This window comes from Myotis yumanensis, unplaced genomic scaffold (assembly GCF_028538775.1).
Source record: "Myotis yumanensis isolate MYYU_CA2020_CCGP unplaced genomic scaffold, mMyoYum1.0.hap1 SCAF_12, whole genome shotgun sequence".
NCBI classification, from domain to species: domain Eukaryota; kingdom Metazoa; phylum Chordata; class Mammalia; order Chiroptera; family Vespertilionidae; genus Myotis; species Myotis yumanensis.
The window spans coordinates 16,605,747-16,630,501 of NW_027223763.1; the positions used below are offsets into that span (position 1 = coordinate 16,605,747).

At 41.2% G+C, this 24,755-nt stretch overlaps 2 protein-coding genes across 3 annotated transcripts; one reads left to right on the plus strand and one right to left on the minus strand.

The window, feature by feature from the left end:
- Positions 1–829: 829 nt before the first annotated feature.
- PRPF4 (pre-mRNA splicing tri-snRNP complex factor PRPF4) lies at positions 830–14,184 on the minus strand. 2 transcript variants are annotated; one of them, XM_070430867.1, is made up of 14 exons: positions 14,095–14,184; positions 13,002–13,179; positions 10,913–11,099; positions 9,976–10,063; positions 9,487–9,566; positions 9,226–9,319; positions 8,646–8,740; positions 7,602–7,660; positions 7,226–7,349; positions 5,582–5,671; positions 2,786–2,908; positions 2,567–2,674; positions 2,352–2,470; positions 830–1,846 (listed from the first exon to the last, which is right to left on the minus strand). In XM_070430867.1, exons 1-14 carry the CDS (start codon positions 14,119–14,121, stop codon positions 1,653–1,655), a joined length of 1,566 nt encoding a protein of 521 aa, XP_070286968.1. In that variant the 5' UTR covers positions 14,122–14,184; the 3' UTR covers positions 830–1,652. The 2 variants fall into 2 exon arrangements, with proteins under 2 accessions (XP_070286968.1, XP_070286967.1); XM_070430866.1 differs by having other exon boundaries at positions 13,002–13,182.
- Positions 14,185–14,276: 92 nt separating this feature from the next.
- On the plus strand, positions 14,277–23,709 carry CDC26 (cell division cycle 26). The gene is made up of 4 exons (XM_070430868.1): positions 14,277–14,618; positions 16,910–17,009; positions 17,837–17,958; positions 23,297–23,709. Exons 3-4 carry the CDS (start codon positions 17,878–17,880, stop codon positions 23,471–23,473), a joined length of 258 nt encoding a protein of 85 aa, XP_070286969.1. The 5' UTR covers positions 14,277–14,618; positions 16,910–17,009; positions 17,837–17,877; the 3' UTR covers positions 23,474–23,709.
- Positions 23,710–24,755: the final 1,046 nt, after the last annotated feature.

Here is a 24,755-nt window from a genome sequence, read left to right on the forward strand (position 1 = left end):
GGACTCCCCACTCCCAAAGATAAGGTTAATGGAATAGAATTTAAACTTGAAAAAACTCAAAATTTTAACACATTATACCCAAATTACACGCTAATACACTAATGTTCATTATTAGTTTACACATACTACAAAGGTAGTATTGAAAATAATTTTTTCATGACCAACTATGGAGGAAATAGTGTCCCTTTATACTTAAACAATAGTGCAGTACCCAACAGAGAGCAGGGTTGAGAACTCAGAAGCTTAACAAGTACACAGTATATGCAACAATTTGGTTATAACTAAAACCAGATTAAATAAAATATATAGCTATATATCACACAATCATAGCTTGAAAAATAGAGCTAGACAAGCTACACTCAGCCCCTCTGGACTAGCAAGTGAAGTGTGTTCAACACTTCAAGGAGAAGCCATCATACAAGCCCTCCTTGAATGCTCTATATACAATCTTTTCTTCTAAATTTCTGTATTTTTGTATGAATTTACTTTGTACTTTGAGTTCAGTGACTGTCTATTTGGGGTGGAAAAAGGTGAAGGCAACAGCTGGATAGCCAATGAGTAAAAGTTAGAGTCCAGATACTGTATAGTTCACTGTTAGTGGGGCCCACAATGCAACAGCACTCTCTCTATACTTTTTAAATGATTAACAGAGTGCTTATTAAGGGAACAGAAATTGGAGTAATCATATTTGAGATCACATGTTGTATCTCAACCCAAAAAACAGGGACTTTGATGAACCAAAGGCCAAGATTCAGAAAAGACTTAACTATGCAAAATAATTATTTGAAGTATAGCTTTCATAACAGGATTTTACTCTGTAGCAAATATGTAATAAAAAAAGTCACAGTTGATGTTTAATAATACCCTTTAGGGATTTTTTCCAGAGTTACCTTGACATGAAGGGTATATCCTCTAAATGACCAATAAAAAGGAGTTTGCACAATAGAGACATCATGTTAGCTTTCTAAAAATTTCATTGAATCTTGACACAATGGTCTAGCTTTGGGGTAAAACGAAGGATGCCAACATCAAAGAAAAATGGAAGACATTTTCCAACGAGGCAAATGTTCAGTTCTGAGCTTCCTGAAGCTCCCTGATGCAGGTACATTCCAAATGAAGTCAACAGGAAGAGGTAAAATCTTCTTTACTGCATAACTTTGAGCATCGCTGTGGGTCTACCTCTTCACCTCCCATTCTCAGGGCAGAGGAAAGGTTCTCGCTCTGTCAGGCGTTATTTAACCAGTATGTGGTGAGATGTGCCTCTTTACTTGAGGGCTCCTAGACTGCAGTCCAGCTACCTTGCTCCCTGGGCCACATGTAGTCCTGAAGCATGTACCATGTAATAGAAAGCCAAGTTTCAAGAATTAAAAATGGAGCTAGCCACAATCCTGAGTGCTATGAGGAAGGCAACAGGGTATTCAAACAAAAGGTTAATAAAAACAATTGTCTACATAGTTACTGGCAGGGCTTGAAGATGCCATTATAATTCAAGCATGAAAGGGGTTCACCAGCACCCAGGAGCTGGGCTGTCTGCTTGAAGTAGGGGCTGACATAAAAATCCAAGCTACTGAGGTAATTGGCAACAAACATGATACAGCAAAATGGCTCTTAAGGGAGAGCTTGAGGTTGGAGTCCTTTTTCTAGGGTCGTGCCTATTCAGCCATCCAGAGCTTGAAGGTCCTGTCATATGAGCAAGTGGCTATAAGCTGCCCATCAGAAGAAATGTCTAGGCCCATCACTTTGCCTTCGTGGCCAGCCAAAGTCTTCAGTGGGGACCAGCCTGGATGGGTCCAGATCTTGGCTGTGTTATCATAGGCACCAGTGAGCAAGAAATTCCCGTGGATAGCTGCAAGAGAAAAGTGGAGTTGCTTAAGGAATTTAAGTATTCAAAAGAGCTTAAGAAAAGCACAAAATTCTTCCAGAACATACTATTTCAAAAAAGAAGGTATTTCTACATTCAGAAAAACCCAACACTGATCTATATTCCTAACAGGTCTCCAGGAAAAAGGGACAACTGCAGGGAAAATTAGGGAAACAAATAATATTATTAAGGTTTCTTGGCTTTTTCAACAACCTGTTCAGAATAATATTAAGGATTTGGTGCTTATGATTTCCATGGAGAAAAAGGTGCAGCAAAGCACTCACGAAGTCTTTTTTACTTCCTAGCAACAAGCATGCTGTGCCACAGTTCTGTCTGAAAGTGGGGCAGAGGGAAGGAAATTATAATTTGCTTCTTTGACAGAGTCCAAATTCTCTCCTGTTCCCCCTCCAAGTTAAGCTACAGCCTGGCCTGTATTCCATGAAAGTGCAATCTGTTTTTCTCATTATTCTAAAACAGGAGGAAAGCTTACGCTCAAATTTGACACCAGTCACTAAGTTCTGATGGGCAGGGATGGTATAGATGCAGCGCCGCTGTCGAAGGTCCCATACTTTGCAGGTGTTGTCACCACTGCCGGTTGCAATGTGGTAGCTGTGGATCAGATGGTAGTATCGAAGTTAGAAACAAAGAGTACTTCCTGACCAAGAACCCTCTCCACCCCATCATCATTCAATGAGCTTATTTTACCCATTGGGGGAGAAATTTATTCCATAGATTTCCTTCAGGTGCCCTTCTAGGAACATGATACAACGTCCTGTACGCAGGTCCCAAACTCGACCAAATGCATCCAGTCCCCTGATAAAATAATTTACAAATGAACATTTTTAATCCAGTTCTCTGTGGAAGCAGCTATACATAACAGGTGAGACTACCGAGCTGCCCCTGGCTATGTGGAAAAAGCCTTACCCAGTGCCAGCCAAAGAGCCATCTTGATGGAAGGCAATGTCATACACACCCATGCTGTGGCCTTCCTGATGCAGGATCTCCTCTTGAGCTTCCAAATCCCATAAGCGCCATGAGCGGTCATAGCTAAAAAACACACACAAATATTCAGCCAGCATATATTTATTCAGTTTCTATAATGTGCAAGGTATTATTATTAGTTATAGCTTCAGTTATGCTTCTGCAGCTACTTAGAAAACAAGTTATTTTCTGGCATAAGCAATCTATAATAATAAAAGCATAATATGCTAACACTACGGTGTTGGGTGAATTTCCCGCCAAAATATAAGATGGCGCGGGCAATTATTTAGGTTTCCCGCGCAAAATCAGAGTTAGTTTAAAATGCCTATATCTTTTGAAGTATGGGTTCGATTGAAATGAAATTTTCGGTTTCTTGTGTAAAAAATGAAAATTTATTCAATCACAGACATTTTTTTATCTATTCAGTACATAAATAATTCGATATATATAAACTAAATACGAAAAACCCATCGATAGCCTGCATGGTGTTCTCTACTTACAAGGGATTTTTATGATACCTATTACCCCAATGGGTATGAAACGGTTCGCATACGCAGGTAGGTATCTTTGTGAACGGCAAACAAACAAATATTTGGTAATACGCAGTTACAATCGGCCCGAGTTTACACGTTTCCCGCACTCCACCGCAAATCTATATGAACCGAGTTAAGACGGCTCCTGCGGAGTACACGCAATTCACGCGAGCCGACTTAACTCGTTTCCCGCAATCCAAGTGCTAATTAGACCAGACATCCTTCCGGACGTCCTTCCAGACAAAGCCATGGGGGGCAGGGTCTGAGGCAGAGATGGCAGAGATCCCTGGTCGTGGCAGTGGGTAGGGACCAAAGCAGAGGTGGTCGGTGTGACAGCGGGGCCAAGGCCCCTGCATGAATTTCGTGCATCGGGTCTCTAGTGTCTCAATAACTAAGCACATCTGTCTTGGGTGCTAACTGGAAAAACCATGACTTCCGATTAACCTATTTTAAGAACAGAATCCCCTAAGAATGGCCCAGCAAAGACTCTGTTGCCTTCTTTCTTCCCCAATTCCACTTTTATGTTCTTTCATTCATCAAGCGTTGATATATTTACTGGGCCCTAAATTCATGTTGGGGATACAAAAATCAATCATAGACAAATCAGTGGAGTAGAAAAGAAAAGAAATAGACCCACTCATATATGGTCAAATGATTTTCAATGAGGGTGTCAAACAATTTCAACAGGGAAAGAAAAGTGGTAGAACTGTCTATGTACGTGGAAATAAAGATAGTAAAAAGTCAAACATTGCCGAAACCGGTTTGGCTCAGTGGATAGAGCGTCAGCCTGTGGACTGAGGGGTCCCAGGTTCGATTCCGGTCAAGGGCATGTACAGTGGTTGTGGGCACGTCCCCAGTGGGAGATGTGCAGGAGGCAGCTGATCGATGTTTCTCTCTCATCGATGTTTCTAACTCTCTATCTCTCTCCCTTCCTCTCTGTAAAAAAAAAAAAAAAAAAAAAAAAAAAAAGTCAAACATTTTAAAAAAGGAATAAAGCATCTGAAAATTACACAAAAGAGACTATACAAATGGTAGTAAGCGTATAACAAAGTACTCAACACTAGTAGTCATTAAAGTAACAAAAATGAAAACCATGAGGTTTCACTACACATTTGCTAGATTGGGCAGAATGACAGGACTGACAAAACCAACTGTTGGCAAGGAGGTGAAGCAATCAGAATTCTGGGAATGTAAAATGGTGTAACCATTTTAGAAAACCCCTTGGAAGTTTTTCAAAAGTTAAATACACATGTACCCTATGACCTACCACTTGCGTTTGTAGGTATTTATTTAAGAGAAAGGAAAGAAAAGCATGTCTACAAAGAGTCTTGTCCAAGGATATTTATGGCGGTTTTATTCTGATGAGCCAAAACCTGGAAACAGCCCAACTGTCCATCAGTAGAAAAATTGGATAAACAAACTGTCGCTCAGTAATACAACTGATTACTCCTCAGCAAGAAAAAGGAACTACTCATACATACAAACAACGTGAACGAGTCTTTCATTAAACTTATAGAACCAGAAAGGGAGACCAATTTGAAGCAGAGATTATAATGCAAAAAACCCCACAACGCCCCCCCCCCAAAAAAACAACACCCCAAAACAACAAACACAAAGAAAACAAAACACACACACCTCTAGTGTTGGTCAAGAAAGAGTGAAAATTTTAGTTTTCTGGACAACTAGTGACTTTAAAATTTACTTCCTAGCAACAAGAAGCATGCTGCAATTTAAGAGCAAATACACTTACCTCTAACTACATAATATACTCTATTCTAATTCACTGACAATAAAATCCTTGAAGATCTCTGTTCTAAAAATTTACTTGGTAGTTAACCATAAAGGGTTAATAAGATGTCATAAGCCCATCTAAATATATAGAAGCCTAAGTGACCGTCTGGTATCTATGATGCACACTGACCACCAGGGGGCAGATGCTCAACGCAGGAGCAGAAACCACAGGCATGGAAACATGGAACAGACTGATGAATCTCAGAGGAAAGGGGGGAGGGAGGGCAGAGATGAACCATAGATCTTATATGCATACTAGAGGCCCAGTGCATGGATTCGTGCACTGGTGGGGTCCCTAGGTCTGGCCGGTGGGGATCGGGCCAAAACCAGCTCTCTGACATCCCCCAAGGGGTCCCGGATTGCGAGAGGGCGCAGGCCAGGCCTTTAGTACAGATAGAACAATAGGAAGGCTTACCAGGTGGTACCCAAGAAACGTCCTGATGGATGCCACATTACACGGGCCACACGTACTGTATGGCCTTCAATATCTGCCACTGGTTCATCACTGAAAAGGAATCAAATACATGTGAGTAAACTGTTCTATATGCATGTAAATAAATATTCATTGAATTTATTAACTGTTGCATACAGATGCACCAATTTTGTATTATTTGAGAAGCCAAATTATAAACACACTTGTAATTTGTTAAAACTTTAGGTATAACAAGAATTTGTCACTTCCCAAGGTTTTAAAAGATTTGGGACTTCATGTGCTCACAGGGCAAAACTGCCTATAGCATTAAGAAACACTCCTACCTGAATTCACTATGTTGTTAAACTTTGAAGGCTATATCACTTAGAATTAAGAGAAAATAAAAGATAAGCAAAATAGTTTCTCTGTACCAAGGTAATACTGAGATTCTAGGAAGAAAACATACTTTAATACAGATGTGAGGCTACAAAAATCAAGCAGTTTTGGTGCAAGTGGATTGCATATAAATCTCAAACTTTAGCTTGTTCGAGGATCCACACAGAAAAAGGAACTCCTAAATACATAGAGGTTTAGTTTCCTTTGGGTGACCCTTAAATTTTATTACCCAGTAACTACAGAAGGAAGATCTGAAACACCAGTGAAAGAAAATAAACAAGAACCCTAAAGAGGGCAATTAAAAAGAGAACTTTATCAATGTGCATACATAGAAGTAATCAAAGTCCTAGGGCTGTGGTCAGCAAACTGCGGCTCGAGAGCCACATGCGGCTCTTTGGCCCCTTGAGTGTGGCTCTTCCTAAGCCTTAGGAGTACCCTAATTAAGTTAATAACAATGCACCTACCTATATAGTTTAAGTTTTAAAAATTTGGCTCTCAAAAGAAATTTCAATCGTTGTACTGTTGATATTTGGCTCTGTTGACTAATGAGTTTGCCAACCACTGGTCTAGGTAAAGGATGATGCTACTGGAAGGAAGACATCCCTTCCTTAGCAATACTGCCAGACAGAACCTCACTTTCCCCTCCCCTGTGGCTGTTTGTTAAGAACCAACATGCTGTCAGAATGTATCTTTAGTCAATCTACCAAACACTGCATTTCTTCAACGTCAATATATTGCACAGGAAGTAAAATGGATCTTTCCAGAGTAATGGAGCCAGGAAAAAGTGGCCACTATGTTAGAGGCAAAAAATCAAGTTCTAAAGTTGACAAGAAAAAGCCTGACACAACTCTGATGAGAAAAGGTGTAAAAAACAAAAAACAAAACACCTCTATTTAAAAAAAATAAGTAAAAATGTATTTTTTATTTCAGAGAGGAAGGGAGAGGAAAAGATAGAAACATCAATGATGAGAGAGAATCACTTGATAACCTGTCTCCTGCAGGCCCCACACTGGGGACCGAGCATGCAACCTGGGCATGTGTCCTGACTGGGAACTGAACCATGACCTCCTGGTTCATAGGTCGGTGCTCAATCATTGAGCCACACCAGCTGGGCTCTATTCTATTTTCATAACAAGTTTCCTCGACTCTTAGAGTACTCTGGGGTTAAACGTCAGATTTTCGGGTCCTAAGAGCCAACAAATCAACTATTTATTTCAGTGATTTGAGTATAGAGAGAACAGTAATATTCACCTGTCAAGGCTCCAAAGTTTCACAGAACCATCAGCAGCACAAGAGGCCAAATTGACATCTTTTTGGTCCAAGGAAACAGTGGAATTCGGATGGAATACAATTGCTCCTACATTTGTGTTATGGCCTGAAGGAGGGTAAGAGATGAAAGTTAAAGGGTTCCTACCCTCTTATAACTTATGTGCAAATACAGACTATGATGAGTAACACAGGTATATATTAGGGAAATAAAGACAAATAGAGTATTAAAATAACAATTGAAATATTTTAAAAATAAACTTAATTTAAACTAATATTTAAAGCACATTAATAAAAGCAAAACACAAAAAAGACTTAAGAATGTGGAAAGCACAGAGATTTAAACAACATTCTAACTCACCTCGAAGAGTGTGAAGGAGGTTGCAATCAGGAACAGACCAGAGCTTGCAAAGCCCACTCCTATCAAATACAAAGGAAAGCATCTCAGCCAGGGTTGGTCTGGGAAGGAAAAGGTACCTTGGTAACATTACAATCTCTTTTCACCCCCATTAAACTTTACAGTGGCTGACAGAAAAAGAGTAAAAGGATTATTATTTGAAGTGTTATAGAAGAAAGCTAGATTTAGTTCTCATGCAACTAGAAGCCTCTACTGGACTATAATTAATACATACAAGTTGCTATTCTCCTTAACTTTTGGGTCAACTTGTGAGGGAAGGTAGGACTAATTAAATTATCCAATAATAATAGCATTAATAACGATACCATCTCCTTAAATATGAATGGCATTTCGCTGCTTACAAAATACGTAACTTTCTTTAGACTTCTTTTTAAAAATTTTTTTGAAAAGATTTTTTTCAGGAAATTTCCCACCAATTTCTCAAATGATCCTTATTAACAGACCTGTGAGGTACGTAAAATAGGAATGATAACTTCTGCTTTATAATGAAGGTAACTGAGGCTTGGAGAGGTGGAGGTATCTGTGTAGGTCCTCGGCTTTCTCCTGAACCACGGTCTCAACTGCTGCCTAGTCAAGTAGTTCCTGTGCATACAATGTAAGGAAGTTTCCCCTCTTATATCTAGTGGGCCATGTCCCACAAAAATAACTAAATAGAACAAAACAAGTTGTCACATCCTAAGAGTTTTATGCAAACATGGTGGTAAGTAGAAAATAAAATAAAGATAGCTCACTCCATGACATGCTCCAAAATACCAGTGTCAAGAACATACTGCTACATGTCATGATCTCTGGGGTCCCTTGCGAACACTAAGGACTGTTCACAAAGACTTTACTGCATAACAAACGGGTAGAGCAGCAGCTTCTCTATTCTGGTGGGTGACATAGAAAGAGGGTAACATAGAAATAGACATCTAAGACATGCTAACTTTTTTCCTGAACCTATTCCTTATTTAGGAAAAAGAAAGTCACTGTAAAAACGTAACTTACCAACAAGCTGTAGCCAGCATTTTGGAATTGGGACTGAAGTGACAGTAGGAGATAGGCCGGTCATCCCCAATCTGACTGCAGAAATTATTCAAAGACTTAAAAAAACACAACATACAATGATCATTAATAGGCTAACCCAGAAGTTGGCTTTTCCACTATAACAAAGCAACTTCACAGTTTTAATACAACCCAGGATTCTTTTATACTTTTTTTTTTTTTTTTGGCTAGGAGATACTTATATGGATGAATGAATGGGTCAAGGCATATCTGAAACTGCAGCACAGTTTTCTACAGTCTTAGTATCACTAGCCCTAATGTCAGCTAAATATAAAGAAGAAAACCACGGAGAGATCTACAGTACAGCTGTGACATCCTAAAGGGAAGAATTCAAGAGCAGAACCACAGGCCTCTGCTGAGTACAAAGTACAGTAGGTTCCTGCCATCCAAACAGATGGCAACAGTGTAAGCAGGGAGGAATAAATCTAGCTGCCGCTACCCTCTTAGAGGTGGGCCAAAAGGAAAAATCTAATAAACATATAAGAACCTTTAGAATATTGAACAACTGCCGACAGCATCTTACCCGGAGAGATTTGTGCAGCTCTTGCATCTGGGAGGTCCTAGTTGTTTCAGGAATCTCTTTATGGAGACGGGCCTCTTCCAAGCGTTTCATTGCCCTATGATATGCACACATTACCATTATGAGAGTAGATGGGTTTTAGATGAGGGGTTTACACAAATATCTGACACTCAATTTCATTTAACAACCAGTCATTATAAAGCAGGTCCTCCGTCCCTGAGAAGAAACAAGAATATGCTTCTTTCTCCTAGAGGCTCTCCTCACCTGGGCAGTGAATAATTAGCAATCCATAGTCTAGCAACCTTCAGGGTGTTTGGTCCTTCATGGTACCAGGTTTGCTGATACTGGAAGTTAAATTAAGAAATATTAAGTCTGAGCATTCCTGCCCCCACTTGTAGCTGTCAATTCCCTATTTTAACTGCCAGAATAAAGGTGAATTAGTTCAGTAATAGGATGAAATCAGGCATGTGCTTTCTACTGTTTCTTTCTGTGAGGTCTTGTTAGATGGCTTCTGGTTCCCTGTTAAAAGTTACACCAGGAATGCTATATTCTTTCCTGAATGGGAAACTCACTAATCTCCATTTATATCTACACAGAAACCATATATTAATCCCAACAACGATTCCTGAATGGTAGAGTCTTCAACCCTCCTACCCCCAATCCTAGCAAAGCAAACCACTGAAAACATAAAATGAGAAAACTATCCCCTCATCTCCTTCATGTTTACATTACGAAGGTAAAGACATATTTTACCTCTTCTTTGGACTTCTTAGATTTCTCATCATCTTTTTTAGTTTTTTTTAAGGCATCAGTACCGACCACTGAGAGGATATTTCTTAACCTGTAACCAAAAAGAATGAAATTTAAACAGAAATGAGATAAAAATTTGAAAAAGTACATCTAAGAAGGGAGCAAGCTTCCCCTATTCTCTCACCATTCAAACTCCAAGAAACTTGCTTTGAGATCCATGAGGTCATGCCTAAACTTCCAGAGTGATTTCCTTCACTCAGTCTTCAAAATACCCTAAGGCAGTGGTTCTCAACCTTCCTAATGCTGCGACCCTTTAATACAGTTCCTCATGTTGTGGTGACCCCCAAGCATAAAATTATTTTCATTGCTACTTCATAACTGTAATTTTGCTACTGTAAACAATATGTAATTATGTATGTGTTTTCTGACCTCTTTTCCCTTAGATTGTCAAATAAAAAAATTACAATAGCCAACACAATTACCATCTGATATGAATCAATCAAAATTATACCTATTTTTCCTTTGTCAGACTAGCAAAAAATACTTTTAATGTGCCACAAAATTTTAGTAATTAGTTTATGTGCACTGTGAGATGAATTGAAAATTGCTGTTTTATGTCACTGACAAGGAATGCATTTGTTGTCTAAATTTTCCAAGTTTTACTACAAATGTTTATCCAACTCAAAATTCCACATTGGGGAGGGGAGAGGAGAGGAAAAGGGAGCATGTTAACACCTTCTTCACAGTTTATAAAGAAAAATTAGTAGCGGAGTAAAAATTGGCCTTAGACTCAGGTTATGGGTTAAACTATCTAAACACAACTTAAGATATTCTGTTAAGAACATCTGAGACATTCTATTAAAATTTTTGCTATAAATAACAACTGAAATTTGGAACTAGAACCCTGTGATTAAAAGAGGAGAGTATTTAGAAAGGGCACCTTTCTCTTCTTTCAGCAGGACCCTCTCCAAAAAGTGTGATAGGTTCCCCCAAGGCTCGAAGGCAAGCCTTGACCTCTGAGTCGTCTGTGGAAACATTGATTTGCCGCGCTCGCTTCCTTCTCTCAAACTCGGCTAACACTTCGGCCTGTCGCTCACTTATGTGCTCTTCAATTTCAAACACTTCCCCTGTAAAAAGAACAGGCAACATCAGCATAATCATCAGATTTTCTTCAAATAGGGAAAATGAAAACATTCCTTACATTTGTAGTTTGTGTATGCCCTTAGTTCAAGTTAAGGGCATCTATTATACACATAGGCAGGGAGTGGGCCTAAGCCGTCAGTCAGACATCCCCCGAGGGCTCCCGGACTGTCAAAGGGCACAGGCCAGGCTGAGGGACCGCCCCCCCCCCCAAGTGCACGAATTTCATGCACTGGGCCTCTAGTACCTATATAAACACATAGCTTAGATGAGATAAAGAGTATGGAGCATCTTTAGCAAATGAGTTAACTAGGACTCCTATCCAAAAGACATAATAGAAACATTTTAACACTTGCCAAAGCTACTCTCTAAAACGGTCTCAGTATGGAGACACTTACAAATGAAAGTAAATTGGGAATAATTACCATGAAAATGATATTCCTTGACTGCAAGGCTATCTGAATAAACTAGCAGCTAGTTAAAAAACCCACACCAAATACAAGCATTTGGGTAAAAAATGGTAAGCATAGTGGTGAAGCAGTTATGTTTAAATCAGCATAAAAGGCTAAAAAAGTCACTAAAGTACATGTGTATAGAAAAAAAACACATGGGAGGATCAATGAGAAACTTGACAGAAGTTCTTTCTGCAGAGAAGTCTTTTCATTTTATACTGTTTGAATATATTACAAACATCACAAGTTAATTTTTAAAATATAATGGGCCACCAGTTACTGACATAGAAAGGTATCCTCAAAAGTGAAAAATACAGGTTATAAAACAATTTGTATATCATGGCTTCATTTATGGGAAAAAAAATTCTCTATTTTTATAGGTTTGAATTCTTGGAAAGATATAGACCCAATTAATAAGGATTAAAGATTTTTCTACTTCACATATTTCCACATTTTTTTTCAAAATTATATATATATATGTGTGTGTGTGTGTGTGTCCATACACACACTTGTTTTCATCCTCACTCGAGGATATTTTTTTTTTATTGATTTGATGTGAGGAAGAAACATCCCGTATTTGCCAACCATGAAACGAACTCACAGCCTTCTGGTGTACGGGACGGGACGTTCGAACCAACTGAGCAAATAATGACCAGAGCATTATTTTTATAATTTAACAAATATTTTGCCCTGGCTGGTGTGGCTCAGTTGGTTGAGCACCATCCTGTGCACCAGAAGGTCCCCAGTTCGATTCCTAGTCAGGGTGCATGCAGGAATCAGTCGATCAATGTTTCTCTCCCCACCTCTCCTTTCGTCTCTCTAAAATCAATAAAAAACATATTTTAAAATTTCATTTTGGGAGAAAAATAAAAGGAAAATATAAACAGGAGATTATTGTGAACCACAGTAATTCCAAACCAATGCCAGAACTGTGCTTAATCTCCAGAATAGCTTCCCCCAAAACTTAACTACTAATAGCCTATTGTTGACTGAAAGCCTTACCCACAACATAAACAGTCAATTAGCACATACTTTGTATGTTATATGCATTATATACTGTATTTTTACAATAAAGGTTAGAGAAGGAAATATTAATAAAACCATAAGAAAAATACATCAGTATTTATTTAAAAATCTACATATAAGTGGACCCACACAGTTAAAAATATGTTGTTTATGGGTCAGCTGTACACACTGAATAACGCCTGGTAAAATTCCTAACAATTCATGCGAGAAAAACTGTTCAACAGGTTTTAAGCAAGAGGCTCTCTGGATGATGCTAAGCAGAGTAGGCACAGTATGACCATTTACAGATATCAGTTTAAAAACAGAAAAATGCTGACACTAAAAAACTAGCGATACCTAAGTTTAGGAAGGCATTCATCGCAGAAAATTTGAGCACCAAAGACAAAGAGGGACTCACAATTTGCATCTTACCAGAGGTTATGTTAATATTTCCTGCTTCAATTCCGGCTTTAAGTCCTTCTTTTCCCAAAATCCCAGATTCTCCTTTGGCCAGACGCTCCCTCTCCTTCTCTTCCAAACTTCCATAGTAGATGTGTGGTTTCTTCACAACAGGCGCGACCAAGTCATCAGGTGCCTTGGTTTTGGTTGCCTGCTAAATCAAAGACCTGGATTAATTTACGGCGTAATCTCAGCCATTTACTAGGCTTCCCTAAAGAACAAAGCTCATCTTGAGTTTCAGCTGCATTTCCTCCCTAAAGGAAAGAACACGGAGGGCACTTCCGTACACGTTTGCCTGCCAAAGGGTCTGGGGTTCCATCCCCGGTCCAAGGCCCTTTCCTGGGTTGCAGGTTAGATTCTGGCCCTACCTAGGCGCGTGCGGGAGGCAACCAGTACAGGTGTCTCTCTCACATCGATGTTTCTCTCTCTCTCTCCCTCCCTCCCGTACACTCTTTCTAAAAATGAATGTGAAAAAATGTCCTTGGGTGAGAAAAAAAAAAAGGTGTCTTCACTGATGGGGCGGGAGGAGGGGCTGTTCAGCATCTCAGGCAGGAAGAGGCTGATAAAACTACTTAATTTCTCTGAGCGCTTTTCCTATCAAAGGTTTGCTTTGGAGCATGTTTAATCCATCTGGCTGGAGTGCAATCCCTTCTCGGGTTTTATGGAGCTTCCAGGGTTCTTGCTCATCACAGGGGAAGTAGAAGGGGTGAATGAAATAACCACCCCGATGTGAAGGGGGAATGGTCCTATGACGTGAGGAGGCCTCATTACAATGAACAAGTCTGACAATGACGTAAGCCTTGGCCAGGGCGCTGCTCCCCTTCAGAGCTCCGTTTCTGGACCCGTCGGAAGACGCATCCACAAGGGGATGCACAAGGGGTGCACATGAGCTCCAGCACCTGAAAGCGCTCAGGCATCAGGAAAACGGAGCCCGCTGAGCCCAGACCCAGGCTCGCCGCCTTCCTCCCCGGCCCTCCACGGACTGAGCCCGACCCCTCGAGGCCCCGTCCCGCAGGGACCCCCAAGCCCCGCGGTGTCCCCTGCCAGGGTGAGCGGAGATCTGTACCGTGGAGGAAGCTCGTGTGGAAGCCATGCCGGGATCAGGAGCCGCGAAACCCCAGCCACAGCCGGGCTCTGCTTCCCAGACAATCCACCGCGCGCCCGGCCGAGCGGAACTGCGTCACAGACCGGAAGTGGGTCGAGAGCGACGCAGCGTCCGGGCCGGCGTGGAGCACGCTGGGAATCGTAGTGGGAAAGAAGGAAGGCTTGTGGGTGCGTCGCGAGGGGTGACCCGTGGAGCCTCCGAGAAACGTGCGCGGAGGCCGAGGTTCTGCCAGGAGAGGCTCTGGCTCAGGGCGGGCGGGGGCGTGGAGCGCAGTCGGCTGAGCGGAAGCCGTGGTGGGCGCCGAGGCTCCGGGAAGGGGCAGAGCAGGCTTGAGAGGAGGTAGGTGCGTCGAGTCGCACGGCTTCGGGCTGGACTCCGGAGCGGATCGAGGGCTTCCGGGGGCCGTTCCTCTCGGCTCTGCCAGCGGCTTTCCGTTGTCCTGGATCCGGGGACCAGGTTGCCATGGAAACCCTTGCGCCGGACCGGTGAGTGTTGCCCTGGACCTGCCGCCGGCGAACCTTTCTTGGTGTCTGGAAGTTCTCTCCCGGGGGCTCCCTTTGAGCTGGTGAATTCGGGCAGCGGCGAGAGATTAAGCTCCGGAGCCCTCTAGCGCCAAAGTAACATACAAACCCGGCGGAGGAGCCGCGGCCTGCTTTCGTCGTCTTCAGCCCGGTCTTTGTCCTCAGGCCCCGAGTGAGATGATGGATGGGAGGCGTCAGGTACATGCAAACCACTCCGCATGGCCCTGTGTCCGGCTGGGTGCTGGGGCATCAGAGTTGAAAAAGCCAAGCCTCTTGTCGAGGGTGCAGATGCTCAAAATGTCAGGTGTTTCCCGCCCCTCTCCACAAGGACAGTTACTGTAATAATGGTTGTAAACTGTAAAACACTCTTTTTAAAAAAAATATATTTGTATTGATTTCAGAGAGGAAGGGAGAGGGAGAGAGAGATAGAAACATCAGTGATGAGAGAGACTCATTGATGGGCTGCCTCCTGCACGACCCCAACTGGGGATCGAGCCCGCAACCCGGGCGTGTGCCCCCCCGACAGGAATCGAACCCGGGACCCTCCAATCCACAGTCTGACGCTCTATCCACCGAGCCAAACCAGCCAGGGCTGTAAAACACTCTTATTGAAAGTTTACTGAATGACAAGTTATATTCCAGGAACGTAGTCTGCATTCCGTCACTCAGTCCATACAATAACAGAGTGCCGATATGGAAATTAAGATCTAGTGAAAGATGAAGCTAATTGTTCAAGATAAGCAGTGGGTGGTATTAGAACACCCTGCCCTTTTCTCCTACTTTTATCCATTGCTCTATACTGCTCCCTAGTGGCAAGCTTTTCAATTGCAAAAGAGTTTTTAAAAAAACCTATTTTTATTGATTTCAGGGAGGAAGGGAGAAGGAAAGGGAGATAGAAACATCAATAATGAGAGGGAATCATTGATCAGCTGCCTCCTGCACGCCCCACACTGGGGATTGAGCCAGCAACCCGAGCATGTGCCCTGACAGAATCAAACTGAGACCTCAACCTCTGAGCCACGCTGGTGGGGCCAATGTTTTCCTTTTAAGCATTGCTCCCCAGAGCTTTGGCTTCCTCTATCATTTATCTACATTGGAATCAAGATAATATCAGACTTAGTACAAAGCAATTTGAAATGCGACATGCTCGTATTTTATGTTGATACTAGAGGCCCAATGCATGAAGTGCGTGTAAGGGTAGGCCTTCCTTCCCTCTGCTGCCAGCACTGGCTTCCCTCCAGCTGCTGGCACCTGGGCTTCCCTTCAGCTCCTGTCAGCTGGGCCCCCGCCCCCCTGCCCGCACCTGCCCGCACCTGCCTTGGCATGGCGCTGCCCGCATCCGCCACCACCCTCTGCGGGGCGATCATGGGGCGATGGCGGGCCTCCAACCAATCGCATCACACTCGCCTTGACTGGCCCGTCACCAGTGCGTGTTGTAGCTTGATCATTGGGACAGTCATTCTGCTGTTCGGTCGTTTGGTCAATTTGCATATTACGCTTTTATTATTATAGATTATCACCTGTACCCCAATTTTCATGAGGGAGAAGGAAACATTTTTTCTTTGTATACTTCACAGCCATTAGCTACATCCTAGATACATGCAATAACAATTTATAAATAAAGGAGCTTTCATGTACTCATTCTCATTTAATCCTCACCAGGTAACCTCTGTAATTTTTATGGGAGGCTTACCAAACTTAACAGTGTTGACTTCATCTGTAAAATAGGGATAATTTTGCCAGCATCACAGGGACTTTGTGTTAAATTAAAAATATAAAGAATGAGAATGGAAAAGCATAGCACAATGCTCAAGGAAAAATCATTTCACTTTATTTGGATCTCTGGTTTATTCAACTAAACATTACTGCCTGATTATTATAGATACACCCTATTGGATGCTGTGGAAAATATAAAGGTGATGCCATCAATAGATTTTAAACTCAGTGGGGAGTTTTATTTTTTTCTCCCAAAAATATTTTTTTTTAGCATAAGCACTACCTGGGGTTTTCAGACGAGTGTTCTCTTGAGCCCCTTTGGGTCCTTGTTCTCTCTGCCTAGCATGCCCTTAATCCTCGTTCTTTGCCTGCCCTTCACAAGTTAACTAAGACATCATCTCCTCCAAAAAGTCCATGTCACTGTCAACCCTACACTTAACCCAGAGTGGATTGGGCCTATGTGATGCCATTGCATTATCCTCGTCAACATTCTTAGTACACTATGCAGTTTTCTGTTTACGTGTTTGTTTTCTCCACAGACTGTGACTGTGCCTTTTACCTGCAGCTGGAAGTGTTTGTTTAATGAATGACCTATCTGTTTAGGATCTCTTTAGACCCTGAGGATAACCCTGTGAATTGGTGAGTTAGAGGGAGATTTAGTAAACTGATTTTAGTATTCAGGAGTGATCACAGACCTCTCACAATTCTCATGTAGAGTTGATCAAATTTAATGACTTGTGTATTTTCCCACTAACACTGCTGAATTAAGATGTGATATTTGAACGTTATTCTGTTAGCTAGAAAATGCTTTGACTGTAACTGGAGCGTGAGATTAAAATGACTGTTGTCTAGAATTCTTATATAGGCAGCTTGCTATTTTAAGTTCCTGAAGAGTGTTTTGGAATTAGAGTTGTGAATCTCCATCTTATAATAAAAACGTGTGTTGAGACAGCATGGAGGGACCTGGAGAGTATTGTACTAAGCGAAATAAGCCAGTCAGAGAAAGACAAGTGTCACTGATCTCACTCCTATGTGGAATCTAATGAACAAAATAAACTGATGAATAAAATAGATCCAGAGACATAAAAGCATAGAACAGACTGTTGAATCTCAGAAGGCTGGGGTGGGTAGAAAGAGATCAACCAAAGAACTTCTATGCAAATATGCATAACCCATGGACACAGACAATAGGGTGATGAAGGCCTGGGGTGGGAGGTGGGGGTGGGCTAGAAGGAATCAATGAGGGGAGAAAGGAGATGTGATACTTTCAACAATAAAGATTTAAAAAAATAAACAAACAGAAAAACGTATGTTCAGACACCTAGAGACTTAGACGTGTATGTGTGAATCCAAATGAGTTTTTTGCATTGCCATTCAGTTTAGTGTGCATGCTTACAAATTGATCTTATATTCGCAGCTGAGATTTATCCCCTCCAGTTTTTCCTCCTTTCTGCCATTTTTAACAGCTAATAGTTAAGTGGGTCTGGCCCTTGGTGTTGACTTCAGTATGTTGCGACGAAAACCAACCCGCCTAGAGCTGAAGCTTGACGACATTGAAGAGTTTGAAAGCATTCGGAAGGACTTGGAGGTAAGAGTGCAACTTTCAAACCCTTAGGACTATTTGAAACAATAACTCTAACTCCAGACTCTCATATCAACAGCTTATTTGTATGCTTTTACAGGCACCTCCAATTCCATGTCATAGTTTCCTGTGGCCGCTGAAACAAATTACCACAAACTTGGTGGTTTAAGACAACAGAAATTTACTTGGTCACAGTTCTATAGGCCAGAAATCTGAAATCCGTCTCCACCAAAATCAGTGTTTCAGCAGGACCGTGCTCCCTCCAGAGGCTCTAGGGGAGAGTCTGTTCCTGACTCTTCCAGCATCTGGTGTCCCTGGCATTGCTTGACTTGTGGCTGCATCATTCAAATCTTTGATTCTGTGATCACACTGCCTTCTCCTCTTCTGTCTGTGAAATCTTCCTTTGCCCTCTTATAAGGATACTTGTGATAGCATTTAGGGCCTACTCAGATAATCCAGGATAATGCCCTCAGCTCAGGATCCTTAATTTAATGATACCGACAGAGATCCTTTTTCCATGTAAGACAACATTTATAGATTCCTGGGGGTAGGACCTGATAGCTTTAGGGTTCATTAGCTCATTTTACTTAACATGATAAAACAAACAAAAAAAAATCTTGATGTCTTTCTCAAGCTAGTTTCACTTCAGTGTTCCGCATCTCAGTACTTATGCATTTGCTCAAGCCAGAACCCTAAGAGTCACTCTGGAGTTCTTCCTTTTCCCCATCCTTTATATACAATTTGTCTGTAAACCCTTTGATTCTACCTCCAGAATATTTCTAGACCCTACCTATACCTTTTTATCTCCACTGTTACAACCCTACTCCACGTAACCATCTCTCTGTACAATTTCAGTAGCATCCTAAGTGGTTTTTTACTTCTATTTTTTGTTTCTTTAATCCATTCTCCATCAGGTAGCTAGAATGATTTTTTAAAATGTTAAGATCATGTCATTCCCCTTCTTAAAACTCTTCAATAGTTTGCTACACTGAAAATAAAATCTCAATTCTTTATGGCCTATAAGATTTTATATGTTCTAGCCTCTCTCAGGTTTCACTTCCTGCCACTTGTTCCTTTGCCCTCTGTACCCCAGTCACACTGGCTTTCTTACATTTCCTTGAACATGCAAAACTATTTATCAGTATGGCCTTTGCACATGTTATTTCCCTCTGCCCCAGTGCATCCCATCTTCATGTCTCTGTTTAAATGTCACTTCCTCAGCCTGTGAGGCCTCTTCTGACCTTGTCCAACTTAGGTGTGTCATTCCTAGTCATGCTGGCTCCATCTCATTAGGGTCTCTCAAAGCACTTTATTCTTTGATTTTGTAGCATTTATTACAATTCACAATGATTTGTTTTTTGTAAAACCATTTACATTAGGAACCTTGATTGTAGAAATCATGTCTATCTTTCTCACTGTTGAGTTCCCAGGATCTAGTACATAATTGGAGCTCAATATGTATTTTTAAAAAATGTTTTTATTTTTTAGAGAGGGAAGAAGGGAGTGGGATAGACAGAGAGAAATATCGATAAGAGAGAAACATCAATGAGAGAGGAACTCATTGTATATAGCCTGTCTCCTGCATGTCCACTACTGGGGATCAAGCCGGCAACCTTGGGCATGTGCCCTGACTGGGAATTGAACCCATACCAGCTGGGCTCAGTATGTATTTTTAAGTGTAACCTTACCCCACAGTATTAGATATGCATTAATAAGACTTAAATTCTTCAGTGTCCTTCAGAATAAAGTCCAGACTCCTTAGGATGGCATACAATGCCCTTGCTCATCTCTCCACTTTATCTTTTACTCTTAGTGCCTATGCACACTCTGAAGTGCCCTTTGCCTTTCTTTGCAGACCTAACTCATTTTTTAAAAAACATCTTTACTTTTTTAAAAAAAATATATTTTTTAATTTATTTCAGAGAGGGAGAGAGATAGAAACTTCAATAATGAGAGAGAATCATCGATCAGCTGCCTCCTAGGCGCCCCCTACTGGGGATCGAGCCTGCAACCCAGGCATGTGTCCTGACCAGGAATTGAACAGTAACCTCCTGGTTCATAAGTCAACATGCAACCACTGAGCCATGCCAGCTGGGCTTTTACTCATCCTTTGACTCAGCTCCTTCCAGAAGTCTTTCTTGACTACCTACCCCAGCAGGGTTAGGTTCAACCTCTTCCTCCTTTGCTGACCTCTTTCTTAGGTACTATCACTGTCATAATTATCTGTTTTTCTGTTTCCCTCCACTAGGCCATATGCTTCTTGAAGGCAGGAATGAGTATATTCTTTGCATCTGTCCCCCGCAATACCAGGCCCAAAGAGGTGCTCAATATAAGTGTATTTTCATTTGTTATTCTAGTAGATATTTTGTACTATATGGCAGAGGACATATTTTATACATGTCCATGAACATGGTGGCTTTACTACCTATTGTATATGCTTCTTTTTTTTAACACTTAAAATTTTATTTCCGGGTATTAGATTACATTAAGGAATTATTGGTAATGGTGTTAGGGGAGAGAATCCTATATAATAAAAGGCTAATAAGCAAATCAACCAAACGGCGGAACGACCAGTTGCTATGATGTGCACTGACCACCAGGGGGCAGACGCTCAATGCAGGAGCTGCCCCCTGGTGGTCAGTGTGCTCCCACAGGGGAAGCGCTACTCAGCCAGAATCTGGGCTCATGGCTGGTGAGCGCAGTGGCAGTGGCAGGAGCCTCTCACGCTTCCACGGCAGCGCTAAGAATGTCCAACTGCCAGCTTAGGCCCACTCCTCACAGGGAGTGAGCCTAAGCCATCAGTTGGACATCCCCCGAGGGATCCTGGACTGCGAGAGGGCACAGGCCAGGCTGAGGAACCCCCCATCCCCCTCCCTGAGTGCACGAATTTCGTGCACCAGGCCTCTAGTGGTATGATAGTTATGCTGATCGTTGACCTGTTCTCAGATACGTCCTCTGACTTTGCCCTTCTTTGATCTGTATCGCAGGGGACTCATCTCCCAGCCTGTAACTTGGATTTCTTTTCCCTCTTCCTCATCCCAGAGACTTTAGTTTTTTTAAGCCATAAAGTGCTAGCATACTGAACTTTGACTCTGCAAAGTCAGCTCACTATTGAGTTAGTCTTTTTACTAAAGGCAGTATCCAGAGGGTTTTACCTGTTCTAGAGCAACTTAGGTGGGAAGGATAGTTTTGCCCTTAACTGAAATGAAGGCAGAAGGAAATTGGTATTTCATTTCTTGTTGAAATCAGTTTGATTACATTTGATGACTCTGGATTCGAAACAGTCAGCAGTTGTTCACGGTGGAAAGCCCTTTAAATTATTTCATTCCATTTGGATAGTCTCAGAGTTTCTCATGGCTTATAAAATGATAACATTCTTTGCCTTTTAGAACTGTGGTCAAAAAGTTATTTGGGGAGAACTTTCTAATGCTTCTTATTGGTAGGGCAGACTAGAGAGTAACTCAGAGAAATCATATTTATCTATATATACAGGGTGGGGCAAAAGTAGGTTTACAGTTGTTCATACGGAAAATAAAACAATTTATAATATAAGAATAAACATACAACTGTAAACCTACTTTTGCCCCACCCTCTGTGTGTGTGTGTGTGTGTACATATATATAGTACCTTATTTGATTATTTAAATGTTCATCAGTAAGTGGTAAGGCATGGAAGTAATTCCAGTGATTAGAGTAGTCGAGCAATTCTAGTAAGGAAGTCTAGATAAAACATGTTCATTCTCAAAGAAAGTCATCATCATCTGTTATCTTTAATTACATAGTGGTAGTAATGGGATCTCTTTTAAAATGGTCAAACTGAGACATAGATTTTGTGAATTCTGCAGTCACTTATGATATAAGAGCTAAACCTTTTCTCTGAAAACAAAATGAAACCCCAAGCCTTTTGATAAGACAGCACAAAACCTATTCCTGTGTTACATTTAATCTCATGATGTCAGTCAAGCTCTTAATTTCTGGTGGTTATTGTTTTACCAGTCACTTTATTTTTCCATTTATTATCTATCTGTCTATCATCTATCTATCTATCTATCTATCTATCTATCTATCTATCTATCTAATCTAGCCTAATATGCAAAGTGTCCCCTTGGGATTTCAACCAACCAAGAGTTCCACTGACCCGGAGTTCAATCGCTCGCTATGACGTGTGCTGACCACCAGGGGCCAGCGTGGAACGAAGGAAGGACCCGCCTGGCAGCTAGGGAAGGGAGGCCCCGGCTGGCAGTCGGCAGCCGCTAGGGTTCCTACCCATGCACAAATTTTGTGCACTGGGCCTCTAATCTTTTTCCTTTTCTTTTTTTTTCTTTTCTTTTATTTTTTTTGGGGGGGGTGGGGTGGCTCTAGTCTTGAATAATACACTTACTGAAACATCTCTCTCTCCCCTTTTCTGTCAACTCTTGCTCATCTTTCTAATTGCAGCTTCCTGCTCTGAACCTTCACTCCTCACACCTCACCTCTTCTTTGTGTCTTTGGCAGTGTGGCTTTCCTCTGTGATAGCTTAGATCACCCTATGTTGTAATTGTCTACCTGTTTCCTTAGAGTGTGACCTCCTGGGTATGGGTTATATCTTTTATCATCATGTGGTAGTCCTCGCTTATTTGCAGGGGAATATGTTCCAAGACCCCCCCCCCCTCCCCCTGCTCCCCGATGCCTGAAACGGGATAGTACTGAACCCTATGTATACTATGTCTTTTCCATTACATACATACTAATGATAAAATTTAATTTATAAATTAGGCATATTTAGAGATTAACAACATACTATAGTAAAAATTATGTGAATGTAGTCTCTCTCAAAATAGCTTATTGTTCTTAACAATGGTAATGTGAGATGATACAATGACTATGTGATGAAATGAAGTGAGGTGAATGACAGGCAATGTGACATAGCATTAGACCACTATAATGGTGACCTGAACACATGCACAGAGATGCTGTAACAGTCATTCTGATAATTGAGGCTGCTTCTAAGTGACTAAGAGGTGGGTAGCATATACAGGCTGGAGATGCTGGACAAAAGGAGAATTCATGTTCCAGATCGGCATGCAGTTTAAAACTTAAGAATTCCTAATTTCTGGAATTTCCCATTTAAAATTTTTGGATCTTGGTCGATAATGGGTAACTGAAACCTCTGAAAGCAAAACCACAGGTAAGGGGGGACTGCTATATGCCTTATATTCCTAACCATCCAAACCCAGGATTTCAGTTTATTGTTCTATAGACCCTAATTCTCTCCTTTACCCTATGCCAAGTACATGGTGGGTGCTAAATAAGTATTTGCTAATGGAAAGAATGTTGCCTTAATCCTAAAACTTTTATACTTTCAGACCCGTAAGAAACAAAAGGAAGATGTGGATGTTGTAGGAGGCAGTGATGGAGAAGGTGCCATAGGGCTCAGCAGTGACCCCAAGAACCGGGAACAGATGATTAATGATCGAATTGGTTATAAACCCCAAGCCAAGCCCAACAGTCGCTCATCTCAATTTGGAAGTTTTGAATTTTAGAGGTGGATTTTCTTGCTTGCCAGAGCCCTGGAATGGTGTAAAATGATGGCAGAAGTACAAACGCAGTTCAGGGAATCGAGTGCTTGTAGTCAAGCAGAATATTTTACCTCCTGCAGAGGGAAATACTTCTGCATGAGATTACTGAAATCCAAACTCTGGTTTGTCTCTGGAGAATTTGACTCTATAAAACTTGTCTGATTTTCAATTTTAAAAATAAATATATTTTTGGAAAAGTATGAGACATCCTTAATGAAGTATAATAGTACAATTAACACCCAGACTTTAAAAGGTAATTGCTACAGAGGTGACGTCATTCTTCCCATCTTTATGAAAAGACCCTGCGCACAGAACACTTCCATTTCATCCTTATAACTGACTTTCATTTAACTCACTTATTCAGCAAGTATTTATTGAGTGCCCACTATGTGCCAGGTACCATTCTAGGCACTTAGTAACATCAGTGAACAAAATCAACAAAGATCCCTACCCTTGTGGAGATTAGATTTTAGTGATTATGTGTAAATTTGATCTTCCATTCTGAACTTGTTCCTCTGCACCCCCCAAACTCCTTGGAGGCTTAGTGGGAACTTTTCCTTTTCTGTTAGTAAATTGATTCTTCTCATGCAGTTTTCCTTTGAATCAGGCCTCACACTAACTGAGCATAGTAACAGAACAGGCATTGAGTATTCCATCCCCTGGGGTTTCACATGAAGCCTGGGTGGTCAGCTGGTAGGGATGAGGGAAAGGAGAGTTTAACCAAAGCAGATCTCATGAGGGCTTTCCAAGCTACTCTTGTGTGTAGAGTTCTGCTTTTCTGCTCATAAGGAGTAAATTTTCTATTCCACTTATTTGATCATATAGCAAGGGGATCTGAGAACCAAGTTGGCCGTGGATTTATCATTGTTGATTGAAGCTGAGTGGTGGGTGCAGAGGGATTCATAACATGATTTTTTTTTTCTATTTTTGTATATGTTTGGGAAAATTCTCTAAAAGATTAAAAATCATGGATTGTGGAGTGAAAAGCGTCTTGAACTGAAATTCTAGCACAGTCACTTTCTTGCTGTATTATCTGGAGCCAATGATTTGAATTCTGTGAGCCTTTGTCTTATCAATATGATGGAGATAATATAAATCTAAAGGGACTACTGTGGAAATGGAATGAAACAGTGAAATGAACTTAGCTCCATGACTGGTCCATAACAAGTGCTGGATAAATAACAACTATCATTGTTGCTATTATTACTCTTCTATCTTTTTTTTAAAATATATTTTATTGATTTTT